Source organism: Leucopleurus acutus (genome assembly GCF_964270905.1).
Source record: "Leucopleurus acutus genome assembly, chromosome: 8".
Lineage (NCBI taxonomy): Eukaryota > Metazoa > Chordata > Mammalia > Artiodactyla > Delphinidae > Leucopleurus > Leucopleurus acutus.
In genome coordinates, this window is record NC_139151.1 from 105355554 (window position 1) to 105371039 (window position 15486).

General features: G+C 52.9%; 1 protein-coding gene across 1 annotated transcript; it reads left to right on the forward strand.

Annotated features, from left to right (window-relative positions):
- Positions 1 to 14746: 14746 nt before the first annotated feature.
- On the forward strand, positions 14747 to 14902 carry SMIM38 (small integral membrane protein 38; the record flags this gene model as incomplete). The annotated part of the gene is made up of 1 exon (XM_082844448.1): positions 14747 to 14902. One exon carries the CDS (start codon positions 14747 to 14749, stop codon positions 14900 to 14902), a length of 156 nt encoding a protein of 51 aa, XP_082700574.1.
- Positions 14903 to 15486: the final 584 nt, after the last annotated feature.

Genomic DNA, 15486 nt, shown 5'->3' on the forward strand with positions numbered 1-15486 from the left:
CGTGGGCTAAGGCTGCATCATCTGAAGGCTCGACCGAGGCTGGAGGAGTTTCTCCCAAGGCAGCTCCTCGTGTATTTGGCAACTGGTGCCGGCTGTTGCCTGGAGGCCTCAGCTCCTCACCACGTGGGCCTCTCCACAGGCTGCTTGAGTCCTCACCATGTGGTGGCTTCCATGGTGGGCAATCCCCAAGGAAGCCACAGTATCTTTTATGACCCAGCCTCAGAAATCACACACTGTCGTTTCTGCAAATCCTGTTGGCTCACAGTCCGTTCTGGAGTGCAGCATAAAAAAGGACAAAGTATAGAATGGCCAGATATAGAGAGACCTCGAAGGCCAGCCTTGATCCTGTGGGCCCGAGGGAGATGGAGTGGCCAAGACGTGTTGCACAGACCTGTGTTTTCCTCCTACCTTCACTGATTAGGGAGGTGGTGCCACTCTCCAGCTGTGGAGGTCTGGGGAGTTCCTTAATCTCTCTAAGCCTCAGTTTTCTTATCTGCAAAATGGGAATAGCAATGCTGTATGAGGTTGTCGGGAAGATTCAGTGCAATAATGTGAGTAAGGTGCTTTGCAAAAGACCTTATAAAATGGACAGTGCTCAGGGTTAGTCTTGAAGGGTTTGGAGACAGGAACTCTGTGTGTGTGTGTGTGTGTGTGTGTGTGTGTGTGTGTGTGTGTGTGTGGTTTGAGTGCATGGTGTTTTGGGAAGATTAGCGTGGCAGCGTCATGCACAGAGACTGTGTGGAAGGGGACTTCCCTGGTGGCGCAGTAGTTAAGAATCCGCCAGCCAATGCAGGGGACACAGGTTCGATCCCTGGTCGGGGAAGATCCCACATGCCGTGGAGCAACTAAGCCCATGCGCCACAACTACTGCGCCCATGTGCCACAACTACTGAAACCTGCGTGCCGAGAGCCCACGCTCTGTAACAAGAGAAGCCACTGCAATGAGAAGCCCGTGCACCTCAACGAAGAGTATCCCCTGCTCGCCGCAACTAGAGAAAGCCCGCGCACAGCAACAAAGACCCAACGCAACCAAAAATAAATAAATAAATTAAAGAAAAATAAAAAGAGAGAGATTGTAGGGCGAAGACCCACCCACCAGGTGCCCGGGTTTCAAGGGTTGGGAAGGAAGAAGGATCGGACATGCTTGGTGATCTTTTAAAAATCAGTGGCAGTAACAGCACCTCTGCCTGTGTGAGGCTGTCCAGCACAGCGTTTCTCAACAAGCGCTTCCGAAGGACAAGGGGATGGATGCCGAGCCTAGTTGGTGGTTCTTGGTGTGGCGTGGAGGGTCCCAAGTGGATGGGACCTCAGGGGGGAAGGAAGCACTCCCGGTGGTCCTGCCATCCCTCCACTGGGACCTGCCGGTCTAAGCCTTGGTCTGTCCTCAGCCGGCATGTCCTCCGAAGAGGTGGCTGGGGACCAAGGGTCACTGCTCCGCCCAGTCCTCTCCCCACCTGCTGTCGGTGCCTCCAGCTTTGGGGGCGTGGCGTTGCCCAGACTCTTCAGGCCCCTGTGACCTCCTGCCCACTCCTCCTCAGGCCCAGCGCCCAGGTAGTCCACGAGCCCTGGTAGGTTTAGGGCTGATGCACTTGTGGTGAGAGATGCCCAGGGTTGGGTTGGAACCCAGGTGTTTGCTTGGCAGGAAATATCACTGGAGAGATGGGCTGCCCTGTCGAGGGTTATCTTAATCCCTGGTTTCCTTTGCTTCTCCTCCTGGCTGCCCTCCTGATCCAAATAAATCTTAGAATACACGCCCACCCCCAAACACACATACACGGACAAAGAGATTTTTGGACCCGGAAGCACCTTGGGCTTCATAAACTTTCCATTGTGACCAAAGAGGTTCATTTCCTGAGAGAGGAAAACAGTCCTTTGGGCCTTATGCAACGTGGCTTGGCTGGGGAACCCTCACGTCCCGTGCCCCCAGCCACGGACCAGCATCTTAATGCACCGATTTACTGGGTAGCACTAGATGCCTCACCCAGGCTCAGCCTCACGGACAACACATGAGTTCAGATTACGTGGTGAGAAATGTCGGAAATGAGGTGGGGGCTGCGGGGGGTGGCTGGGTAGGGAAGCACAGCTCCCCTTGGCCGGCGTCCTCGCCAGCGATGGCCAGATTCCCAAACTATCGCGGTGACTTGTCTCACACAGTGTTTGTTCATATGTGTGACTGTATTTGTGCGAGCGATCTTCCTGCCACATCGTCTGCAGTCACACTATGTTCTGGGGAAAGGGACAGCCCGTGACAATGTGTGACTCGTCCTGGAGGTTGCACAGGGCCGTGACTCGTGGTGCCCAAGCCCGTGGGCTGGACCAGGAGGGGGCTTCTTCCGGGCAGTGATTTAACTCCCTTGAAGCGGTTGCTCTTAGGTCAATGGGCTCCCCCAAGGTCAGCTGGGGACAGACAGGGTGGCCGTTTTGCTGGATGATTTAAGAGGAAACTTAAAAGCAACCTCAAACCCCTCCTTGGAGAAGTTGCCAGAGCAGGGGCCAGTGGTTTCGAGAAAGAGTGTGGAGACCCCTTGGGTGGGTTCAGATGGGCTTCTATGTGCTGTAGTTTGTTAAAAATACCCGCCTCATAGGAATCAAATTGCCATTTGCGAAGTGCCGATCACGGCCGGCTGCCGACCTCCCTTTCTAAGAAAACCCCGGAGGTAGATTCGATGGAGATGTGCCTAGCCAGGATTCCCGACCTCCTGGAGATCTTGGAATCCAGGGCCACGTGACACTATTCTTGCCAAAGGGATGTAAACAGGAGTCAGCTAAGGATTTCCCGGTCAGCTTTTGCTTTCTTCGTAAAGGCATCACCGCCTCCTCCTGTGCTCTTTTCTTCTTCTTGGAGTTTGTGTTAAGGGCTGGAGGTGCAGCAGCCATTTTGGGCCATGAGGATGAGACTACATCCTCAGGATGTTGGAGTCAGAGGCATTTGGACATTGATGGCATGCTGTTCCAGCCCTTGTTGGTGGAGAAAATTAAACCCCATGGGTTAAGCCTCTGTAGGCAATTTCAGACTCCCTCTGACTGATACATACAGTGTTTGGTGTATAGTAGATTCTCAAAATAAGCCAAAACCACTCTTACCCTTTTTCAGGCCACTGAGACCCAGAGAGAGGAAGTGACTTGCAGTAACATGTCTAATAAGGGAGCGACTGGTTCTTAAACCCAGCACACTGGGTGCTCAGATCAGTGCCCTTTCCAATGCTCCCTGCCTGACTGGGTTCCTGGGTCCAGGTTCTGGAAGCCTGAGGGTACGAATGTGGGTTCAGGAACCCTTTTACTCATTCGTTAGCAGGTGTCACTGAGTGGTAGTTCTGTGGTATAAACTCACTGTAGACACTGAATGCGTGGATACTGAACCACTGATCCTGGGAGAGACACAGGGTTGCATTCCCGAGAGCTTCTGCTCATAACATTTACATCCACCGATCAATACACAACCTTGTTTGTTGTGTGCTTCTGTTTAAAGGCACCTGTTTTAATATATACCCTATCAATGATTTGTTAGCATGAAACTCATGGCCAAACAGGGCTGTAACCCCTGCCTGAACAAGTGTTACTACCGCGTTGTTTTCTCCCTAAGGCACTGCAGCCTTCCTGGGCTCAGCATCTCAGCACCAAGCTCTGGAGGCTTTTTTTTTTTTCTGTTTTTTTGATTTTTAATATTTACTTATTTGGCTGCGCTGGGTCTTAGTTGCGGCATGCGAGATCTTTAGTTGCTGCATGTGGGATTTAGATCCCTGACCAGGGATCGAGCCCAGGTTCCCTGCATTGGGGGCGTGGAGTCTTAGCCACTGGACCGCCAGGGAAGTCCCTAGGGGGACCGTTGTAAACAGTGCCATCACCAACAAAAAGCACAAAAATGGGCCACTAAGTAGACCACGAAAAGGATGTTCATTTACAGTGTGAGAGTGGGACCCAGAAGGCAGATTGTGGCTTTGCTGGACCTCGGCTGGGAACATGCGCATTGGGCGACTCAGATGCTTCGTCGCTCTGCACATGTCTGCAGGCATCCACGAAAGAACTGGTTTTGTTGAGCGTCGATTTGGGGGACACGAGGAAATTCCAGCGAGTAGGTGAATTCGCAAATATGGAATCCGTGGATAATGAGGATGGGCTGTACTTACCAAACGGGACCTCAGCTGCAAAAAAGGAAGACGGGGCAGCTTGGAGGCCAACACTGGGCAGGGCAGTCAGTGGAGTCCTCTCTGAGAAGGAGAAATTAAAGCCAGAGCCTGAAGGTGGAGGAGGGGACGGCCATGCACGCTGCACAGGGTTCAGTGGCGCCTCCTTTCGAGGTCAAGTTCAGAGTGGGCCCTGTATCATTCAGCATAACCTCAGGGTGGCGAGATCTATCTCTGCCCTTTATTTTGAGCTGCCACGTGGCTGGTCTTTTTTCTCTTTTTGTAGCTTCCTTTAGGTTGTTTATTTTTCTTCTCATTTTATTCTGTCTTCCTCCACTACTTTGGAACTTATAGGTTCAATTTCTATTCGTTTAGCAGTGACCCTGGAGACGTTTACCAGGTGCAGCAAACTTTGCAGTACCGAAGTTAATCAATATTTTATACTCCTTCCAAATGAAACAAGACCTCAGAATACATCACATCCCTTCTGACTTACATGTGATTGTGTCATATATTTTATTCTAATTTTAAATTCCCCAAGTTAGACCCGGTTTTTCTTGTTTTATGCAGTCGATGTTTGTTTAGATTTACCCAGATAGTCCCCATACACTCTGCTCATGATTTTTCCTTGCATTTTGAATCTCCCTTCAGCGATTATTTTCCTTTGGCTAGAATATATCCTCTGGGATCGTTTTTACTGGCAGTCTATTTGTGGCAAACATCTACATTTTTACTTGTCTAAAAATAAATTGATCAACCTTTTCTTTCATGGTTTGTCCTTTTTGTGTGTTTTTACGATGGCCCTGTCCTGAGGCTATGAAAATGTTACTCTATATTCTTCTCTGAAAATTTTATAGATTTGCATCTTGCATTGAATCGTTAATCCACCTGGAGCTGATTTTTGTGTGAGGTGTGACGTAGGGCTCTGTGGTGATCATTAGTGTTCTTTCGGGGTCTAACTATTTCGGGCACGTGGTGGGACTGCAAGTCCCCACTGAGATGTGTATCAGGTATCTATGCTGTGTAACAAATCACCACCAACATGGCTTGAAGCAGCTTCTGCTTATAAACTCATGGTTCTTTTAAGCAGAAGTCCAGGTGGGTTTGGGTGCATTCTCTGCTCACGTTCTCATAAGAGAACGTGTTATGGTTTCACCTGGAGGCTCTGGGGAGGAATCCACTTCCCAGCTCATGTGGTTGCTGATAGAATTCAGTTCTTTGCAGCTGTAGGACTGCATTTTCCCTGTTTTCTTACTGGCCATCAGCCAGGGGCCACTGTCTTTCCCGGCTCCTAGAGGCTGCCCTCAGGTCCTAGCCATGTGCCCCCCTCTTACTCGCCACAACATGGCAGCTCACTTCTTCAAAGCCAACAGGAGCATCTCACTCCTCCCTGCTCCAACAGTCTTGTAGGGCACAACCTACCTATCTGTGGGAGTGACTACCCCGTCACGTTTGTGTTGACCACGAACACGTGACTTGCTTTGGCTAGTGATGTGTGGGGAGTGGGGCATCTCTCCCATCACATGCCACTTCCTGACAGAAGCTTTAAGAGCCATTTGTGACGTGTCACATGGTCCTCCCTCTGCCTCTGTAACTGGGGAGTACTGACAGCCTTATGTCTTCTTTTCCAACCTTTATGTGTTTAACTTATTTTTCTTGCCTCACTGTCCCAGTTAGGGCCTTTAGTACAATTGATCAATTTGACCTCATTACATTTAGAACTTATACTCATCAAAACACCATAAAAATCACGTAAGGACAAACTGAAAACTTAGAGGAGATATTGCGATGCATGGAGCTGACAAAGAATTTGTATGAAGAAAAGGAATGTTTTAATGTAGGTTTTATTACGACTTAGGTGTGGCAAGGCCAACAGACCAGGAGACGACTGCCATTGGAAAGAGAGTTTGCTGCTCACAGATGCCAAGAGAAGGCCACCATCCCGTGGGTGCCACACGAGGAAGCACCAGTGCTGGTCAGGAGGGGAGAACAGGGGTAAGAATCTTTATTGTGGGTTCCGTGGGAAGGAACAGGTGAGACAGGGGAAGCGGGCTGAGGACTGGCTAGGTGGAATGATTTCAGGGGACTCTGGGGCACAGGGGCTGTCCCCAGTTGCCTGGTACATGCCCTGGGATGATTCGGGCAGGGGATAGTGGCCCTGAGAGTGATAGACCAGTCAAGAAGGTGGTCAGGTTTTAGGCTCTGCATGGTTGGTCTGTATTTCAGAAGCGTGTTCACGGGTGAGTTATTTGTCTTCCCTAGGAATTAGTAACCCTGGGAGTGGCAGTCCCTCTAGGGTCAGGAAGACCCAAATGTCAAAGCATCAGAATACAGAAACCAAAGGACATGGTTAATACAATGAAGAACGCCTGAGAAATCAATAAGAAAGAGAAACAGCCCAGTAGGCAAAAGACTCAACTGTAACTTCATAGGAGAGGAAACACATTATGAGAAATAAAAACACAGGTGCAAATTAAAACTACAGTAGGACAAAAAAATACAATAAGACACCTTTTCTCATCCATCAGATGGGCAAACATTAAAAAGCAGCTGCTGGGGGTGGAACCTGGTGTCACCACTTTGGAAAACAAATAGGCATTTTTATCATGAAGTTAAAGATACATGTTCCCTTTAACCAAGCACATGCATTCACAGATATAGTCCCCAAAGAAAACTCTAGCATATGTCTTTATTTAAACATTTTTTGTTGAATACATAACTTTAGGTAGTCATTTTACTCCAATACCTTGGAGACGTGATTCCACCACATTCTGCTTCCTCACTATTGTTGGGAAGTCAGCTGTGGGTCTCATGTCTCTTCAACCCCACCTTGCCTCTCCAGCAGCTTCTAAGATGTTCTCTCTCTTCTGGAATAACCATTCCTGATGTTCTGTAATTGATGGTTTGGATTCTTGAAATCATGAGCCAAACTCATGGCCCAAGTTGCTTACATCCATACCATCCCTGTGTTATCATGGGTGAGTGAAAGTCACATTACAAACCCTCCACAAAGCCCAACCTCTGTGTTCTGCTTCCTGCCCAATAGGGACACCCTCTCGCCAGAACTTCCCATCACTATAGTAACGAAGGCTCTCACCCATGCTTTCCCCTCCCTCCTCCTGCCTCCTCATGTGGCCCTGCCTGGTGTGATATGCCCTCCTCTCCCCCTTTTTGGGAAGTATAAATCATAAATTCTTCCATGAGGCAGTAGTCTCTGTGTTTGCCATCTTTTTTTAAAATTAATTTTTGTTGGAGTATAGTTGCTTTACAACGTTGTGTTAGCTTTTGCTGTACAGCAAAGTGAATCAGCTATACATATACATATATCCCTTCTTTTTTTGATTTCCTTCCTATTAAGGTCACTACAGAGCACTGAGTAGGGTTCCCTGTGCTATACAGTAGGTTCTCATTAGTTTTCTATTTTATACATATTATCGGTTGTGTATATATGTCAATCCCCATCTCCCAATTCATCCCACCCCCATTTCCCCCTTGGCATCCATACGTTTGTTCTCTACATCTGTGTCTCTATTTCTGCTTTGCAAATAAGATCATCTATCTTAACATACCTGATTAAAACAAAATCCAGGTACACTTGAATTCACTTGTCCTACCTTGGATTCTTTAGGACACCTGGATCTGTGGATTGACATCTTTCATCAGCTCTGAACTTTCTCAGCTATTTTTCATTTAGATACAGCCTTTATTCTGTCTTCTCATTCTATGGCCTGCATTTCACCTCTGACTCTCTTCCTCAGTTATCAGGGGGCAGACCAAGCAGAGCAGAAGAGGTCAGTGAGCAGGGAGAGAGGATGTGCAAGAAGCTGGACACACCTCACCTTGGAGGATGTGTGGCCTTAAGTGGAGGTGAGACCCAGCAGCTGTGCTTCCTGACAGAGTTCCAGTCCATCTTCCATGAGCCAGCCCACAGCCTGGGGACACACCTGACCTGGCCCATGACCAGGGGACACTCCTGAGTCAGCTCACAGCCAGGGGACATGCTGGGGCAGCCCATGGCCAGGGAACACACCTGAGTAGCCCATGGCCTGATGATACACCTGGGCCAGCCCATGGCCAGGGGACACACTGGGCCAGCCCACAGCCAGGGAACGCACCTGAGCTAGCCCATGGCCTGATGATACACCTGAACTAGCCCAAGGCCAGAGAACACACCTGAGCTAGCTCATGGCCAGGGGACATGCCTGAGCAGCCTCCTGTCCCTGATAACTGACACTGTCACCCACCGGTGACAATGGAGATGTGGGAGGTGTGTGGACACGGGCCTCTCTGATGGCTGTGAGAATGTGGTGTTTCTGAGGGGACAGGTGATCTTCCCTGAGGTCACACACTGGGTGCCAGTGGGGCACTATCTTGTGGCTCAATCCAACTTCGAGAGCCCATGACTGTCCCCAAGTCCCCACGCCTGCCGCCCCCAGCACAATGCCTGTTGCGAGAGACACACTCTCACATCAAAAAATCATTTTGTGCAGCGGACCTCCCTGATCCTTGTCCCCCATCATTTCCCTTTTTTTTTTTTTTAATTTAGAAATCAAGAGAGAGAATCTAGGCCAGGTCACGCTTGGGAAACTGCTGAGATTTTTTCCCCTCTTCTACTCAATACATTTCTTTTATCTTAAAAAAAAATTAATACCATTAGGTCATTTCCACCCCTCCACTCTGCTCTCCTTTTTTTCTGTTTCTGGGAAAAATCTTCATTTTGTGTATTTCTCAAGCATCTTGACATTCCGTCTGAGACTAATGGCCGGATCACTTCCTTCCAGCCCCTCTCAAAATTCCTGCTGGTTTTATCTCTTGCAAATGCCTTAGTGCTGCAAAGCAAACCCCCCCCCCCCCCCCCCCCCCCGCCAACCCTGTCTCTCCACCGCCCTCTCTGTGAAAAAGAAAAGGCCCCCGGCTCTCAGTGAGGTCCTCAGGCAACCCAGATACATCCTCCAGTGCCTTCAAACGTGCCTCATCTGGGCTGCACCAACCTCTGCCTGTTAACTCTTTCAAAGAACACTTGTCGGTGTGTGAAAGCTGTCTGGGTTCATTGATAAAAAAGGTATTGTTCTTTTTTTACCAAAAAAGGTATGGTATATATTCTTTTCCATTATGGTTTATCACAGGATATTGAATATAGTTCCCTGTGCTATACGTTAGGACCTTGTTGTTTATCCATTCTAAATGTAATAGTTTGCATCTACCAAAAAAAGAATGTCTCTATGTGTATAACTGAGTCACTTTTCTGTACAGCAGAGACTGGCACAACATTGTAAATCAACTACACTTCAAAAAAAAAAAAGAAAAAAGAAAAAAAGTTATTGTTTTTAGGGCTGTTTTGTATTAACAGGTTGTATCAGGGGATGGTCAGTATTTGCAGAGGGCTGAGTTCCCTTTCACCTACTTGTTGCTTTAAAAGATGAAATGATTGGGTAGAGACCCCCTCTCCCCGCCCCCTCGTCAGAGCCGGCCGGCAGGATGCTGCTTCTCCCCAAACCCCAAAGAGTTAAGCCCCGACGGTTAATACTCCTCTCTTTGGCCCCCTCGCCCCTTATTCGAATGTATGAACGCTCATTCAGCAGCAAGCAAGCCGTATGTGCGTCTGGGGCTTGGTGACAGCTTGCCTTCGCTGGGCGACATGGATGGTCTCTGCTGAAATGTTTGTGAAAGTACAATTTTATAAACACTCAGGGCTCACCCAGACGTAAGCATCTATCATGCAGGCATGTCTCTGCGGCCCCAGGATCCAAGAGGGGGGTTCACTTTGTCCCTTCCTGGCCGGGGACTCTGGGCCCGAGGTGAGAAAAACGAAGGAAGGTTATTAAGAATTCTGACAAGGTAGGCTGAATAAATTGTGTTTTCTTTGTGAGCCTTAATCCGGTGTTGCATTGGCTTCTCGGACATGGCTAATTTATTTGGAATTTCATTCTGTTCCTGACAGCGTCCTTGACTAGCTGTTTGATCACCCCAAGCAAAGTTACATACCAGCTTTCAAATGCTGGAAGGGCAGTGGCGTGATTTCTCTCAAGTGCGTTCTCCTGGGCCTGGCTTTATGTTTGCAGGGGGATGTTTCAAACGGCGGGGGCCGTCCCTTGTTAGGGAGAAAACCCGGCCCGCGCAGGGGCCTCCCTCAATGAGGAAGCTTTCCACTTTTCCCCACTTGTCCCACTGTTTGGCATTCTAAGCTGCTTTTGTGGCGCAGGAAGAAAGAAAATTAATTTTCTCCCCGTCTGCAAGTAGGGAGCATTTCAGCGGAGAGCCGGTTTGCAATGCATGTTCTGTTGATTTCAGCTGCCCACGCCGGCTGGGTTTTGAGATGCAATATTCTCAGGGGAAGAAGTAAATCGACCGCAAACCTCCTTAGGGTGTTAACTCCAGGGTCTCCATCCAGCCTGGGGACCTCCGGCATCTTTCGCTCCATCTTGGCGGAAATAGGAGTTGACATTCACCCTCTAACTCACACGTGTATGCGATGTTTGCTTTTTTATTTTTATGTTTTTGGTAATAACAAGTGTGTCTTGCTTTGGCCAAAAGAAAAAATGAATAATGATTTTCAACAAGACTCCAACGCGTTGGAGAATCTCACTCTCGGCCAGTTTCGGCAGAATCCAGTCTAATAAAACCTGGGCTTCCTTTAATTTCACTTCTTGACACCAGCCTGTGAAGACGCTCGTACTGAGGGCCTTCTAGGGGCAGGAACTGTGCTCAGCCCTGGGGGATGTGGTGGGAGCTCACATTCTAGAAACGCGTACAAGAGTTCAGAGCACGTTAGGCCTGTGATGAAAGTAACAAACAAAACTAACCAACCCGACACCAGGGTGAGATGAGGGTGGTGCCTGGGTGGGAGGACTCAGCTTCTCTCATGGGGCCCTGCCTTTGAGGTGTGAGGACTCAGCTTCTCTCATGGGGCCCTGCCTTTGAGTCGGGGAAGTCCACTGGGTCTTTGGGACATCTGAGCAGTGCTTTCACCACCTGCAAAGTACTCTGATCCCCGGCCTTGCTTGCAGAACATGGGAGAGGGGCTATGGTCCCCTTATACGGAGGAGGAAGCTGAGGTCCAGGGCACCTGCCGGGACACCTTGATGACGACGCAGCTTGTTTAGGGCAAGCAACTTGAGCGGCGCACTTGGGGCTCATTCCGGGGCCGTGACCTCCAGGGACAGCAGGTCCTGGGTGGGGACACAGCTGTGCTCCTCCACTCCCAGCCCTCCTGCACAGACCTCACCTGGGGGCCGGGGTCATCTGCCAGGTATTGTTAAGGGAGCGATGAGGGAGGATTTGCCGGTTCCTGCTTCACTGCTTGGACATTGGGTGCAGGAAGATTCCCTGGCCATTGGCAGTCCTGAAAATCCCCCAGTCCGTCCTCGGCGACCCAGGTACAAGCCTCTACCTGCTGGGCTCGGGAGTTGTGGCAAACTCCAGCTCCCAGGGATGGGACGCTCATCTTGCCACGGCATTCCTGGGCAGGTGATTTAAGAGGAGATGCGCCCTGGGGAAATGGGAGGGAGGAGGTGGGAGGCATGGGGATGGTGGGAGGAGGGAGGGAAGAGGCCAAGGAGAGCCGTGACTTTGGGTACCGTCCCAAGCTCACTGTGATCTCGAGGGGGAATTCTGGGGGCTGTGTGACCTTGGAGTTTGTCCTGACGCCCAGCGCGGGAGTTGGGCTTTCATCCCCCCATGGTCAGTCCCTGGGGAAGGGTGGCCTGGGGGGTGTAAACCCCTGGGTGCTGGGGCAGCTCCTATAACCAAGAATGTCCCTGGAGAAGAGTCGGGAGCAAAAGGACATGGGAGGCAGAGACAGAGTGCACGGAGACAGGGGAAAGGGTTCCAGGGGCGGGGCGTAGCTCACCGTCACTGTTAATCGTGGGGTGGCTTGGCTGCTCCCCTGCAAGTGGGGACCTCAGCGCCCACTCCATGGGAGGCTGTGGGCGCTGCACATTTATTGTCAGCTTACTACTCTCCCCTTGTGGGCGACGGCCACCTTGCCCCTCTAGCGTCCTCTGCACCTGCGTCAGGTAGACCTTTCCCAAGAGAAGGCGGCCCTGGGTCAGCTGTACACTGTCCAGGGGGAGGGGGGCTATGCGCTTCCTCTCCCGAAGGGCGCGCTGACCTTGGCCTCCCCAGTTCCAGGGGCCTGGGGACGTCTGAGCAGGAAGGGGGAGGCGTCCGTGACCTTGGAGAGTCTCTGTGCGTGCACGCCACATGACCGGGGCAATGTTGATTTTGTGTGTCGATTGTGTGCTCGCAAACAGAGACGTTTATCCAAGGCCACCTTGTCCCCGCTGCTGGGTCAGGGGCTGCGGGGTGGGAGGCTGAGAGCAGGAAGACGGGCCCTGCCTGGCGTGCGCCCCTGCCTGCGGCCACCCCAGGGTGCCCACTGGGAGACGCTGACCTTCCAGGTAAGAGAAACTCGAGGAAAGGCTTCTTCTCCCTCCCCACTCTCGGCCGCTCTCCCCTGGGACCTTCACTCCCCACGCAGGTGGGTTCTCAGTGGCTGGGTGGGTGGGCACTTGTGAACGCTCCTGGGGACTTTCTGCAACATTCTGGAAGCCTTTTCCAGTTGCCACGTCCTGGATCTGTTTGATTACTGACTCCATGTCGGGCTCCTACGATCTGAATTCCCGCGTGTGTTTGAAGTGGTCTTTAATCCTCTGTCAGGGCCAATAAGCCCAGAGCTGAACGTTACCTGAGAGTCTATTCCGCAGACGCGCCGGACGCCTGGCCAGGCCACCGGCTGGCGGCTCTCTCTGTGGATGGAGGTGGAAAGGGCTGTTTGCCCCCCCAGAGGGCACAGTATGGCACTGGGCACTGTCGAGACAGCCTTTGCTGGTCGGGGTGATACCTGAGCTCCAGGGGTGAGGGCTGGGGGGACGGTGCAGGTCGGGGGCTCACCTTGGGTCTGGCTCACGGGGAGCGTCCACACATGTTTACTGGATCGTTGTTAGGAGACCGCGAGTGAACGCCGTCTTCCCACTGTCCATCTTACGCTGGGCTTCCTGTCAAAGGCTTTGCATTCACTCCTTAGCTAGAACCTTCTGGAAAGGCTGGGTGGGAGCACATTCTCATTTTGTAGATGAAGGAGAAATTCAGGAACTGGCTTCAGGTGGCCCGCATCCCTGGAGGCCGCTCAGCTTTCTCCCTGGCTCAGGTACCTGGGGGTGGACCATTTCCCGGCGAGAACTCGGCTGGCCTCCTGCAGCATCCAGGGACCTGACCTCCAGTTTGCACCCCTTTGCGCTGCAGTACCGGGGAACTGGGGTTGGAGGAGGGGCTGTCTCTTCACCCAAGGGAAACTTGGCTGGGAAAGGCCAGAGATGAACTTGGGGGTGGGCAGCGCCTGCAGGAGTGTGTGTGCCCTGGTGTGTGTACACGCATGTGTGCGCACGGGCACGGACATGTGCATGTTATATGTGCAGACGTGTGTGTGTGTGTGTACACGTGTTCTGGTGTGTGTGTGTGTGTGTGTGTGTGTGTGTGTGTGTGGCAGGCAGATGCTGCTATTTCAGCAGTGTGGTGGGGACATTTCTGAGGGCGTCCTCTCGGGGGACAGGAAGGCAGCCAGTGATTCCACGCCCAGGCACCTTACTGGTCCCGTGTGGACACTGTCCCTTAGTCTGCATCATGGCCCTTCAAAGCAGAATTGTCACTTGCCTCCCTTTCTGATGAGATTTGTGGCCCCAAAGGTGAGCCGGTCACTCCGAGGGTCCACGGTGGGCCCCGGCTTGAGGCCACGAGGGGTGTGAGGGGAGGCCCGCAGGACTGACCCGTCCAGCCTGGGCTGTGGGTGTCCTCCAAGGTCTCTTGGTGGGCTGGTGGGGGCGGTGATCTGGGGGTCGGTGCTGCCCTTCCTGGGTGATTAAGCAGGTTCCCCTCCTGGGCAGCCGGCTCTGCCCCCGCCCCCAGCCCTGCACTGTCCACCCCCGCGGGTAGTGTGGGTCTTTGAGATGCTGGCGGCCCGTGTGCTAATTGAGCCGCGCCTGGGGTCGCCTCTGGGCTCTGAGCGACTGATCTCACCTTCTCTCCCCTCTCCTTCCCTTTCATCCGCCCAGCTCCCGCCTGCCCTCCTGCCGGGCTCCCCGGCCCCTCCCGACGGGCCTGCTGCTGCTGCAGGGCCCGCAGCCGCTGGACAGCGCCGGCCTCCAGAAGTGATAGCTAATTGGGCAGAGAAAGGGCCCGATTGTCTGGCGGGCCGGAAGAGCGGGCGTGGGCGGCTGAAAGCACCCGGAGAAGGTGGCCAGCTTCGCCCAGCAGCTGCCGCCGGAGACGTTTGGAGATTACGTCAGCGCTGGGCAGGGGGGGCCTCCCGCCTGGGCCCTGACAATGCGGCCCTTGTCGGCCCCGAGAGCCGCCCGCTCGGGATGAATGGCGCGGGGCCTCTTCTCCAAGGAGGCTTCTCACCGTCCCCGATCTGTCCTCTCCCGCCAGGGAGGCCCCTGGCTTGGGGCTCAGAGCGAACGGGCTCGGTCAGAGTGGGAGACCCCCGGCTGGACTGAGCTCGCGGCCCAGGCTCCTGGCCGCACGGCTGGTACTTGGCAGACCTGGACCTGGAAGCCGGTGCTCGGCCGGTCCACACGCTGACCACGCAGTGGGGGACTGCGCTCTGGGGCGCGCCTGCCCTCGGCATGGCCTCCTGGTCCGGGGGGAGCGCGGGCCCCGACCCGCTCATGTTCGTGTTGGCCATCATCCTGCTGGCGCGTTTCATTCTCTGGGCCTGCCTTGGGACCTACATCGATTATAGGCTGGCCCGGCGGCGGCCCCGCAAACCCAAGGAGGACTAGGGCCTCTGCCGGCCAGGGGCCTCAAGCTCCCGGCGCCCAAGGGCCGTCCCTCCAGGAGGGCGCTGTCCCAGAGACGGCCTGTCCTGGGGCTGAGGGGGGTCACAGGGAGGGGCAGCAGAGCAGGCGAGACACCCCCTGCATCCCGCCCACGGGGCAGAGATGGACCGGCCCCACCTGGGCTGACCAGGGCTGTCCTGGTCACGCCCCCGTTGGGGGATGGAGGGGCCCTGCCCGTCTCTCCACCAGGTCTGGTGTCCTGTGTGGAAGTGAGTGATCCTGGGAGTGGGTCTTACTTTAATACTTTCTCTGCTTCCAATGCTTTATAATGTGTTTGCAGGGAGAGGCGGGTGTGAGCCAGAGGGGCTGGTGGAGGGGTTGCAAGGACAGGTGTGACCACATCAAAGCCAGCCCTGCCACCAAAAGCCACCCTCTGACTCAGTCTCCTGCAGGGATGAGTAAGCGCAGACAGTGCCCTGGTTTCCCCAGAGGAGACCACTCGGAGGGTCTCAAGACAGACATGAGACTCTGAGTTCAAGTCCAGCTCTGGCTGACCGTGGGCAAACTCTCTTTCCCCATCTCTTAGA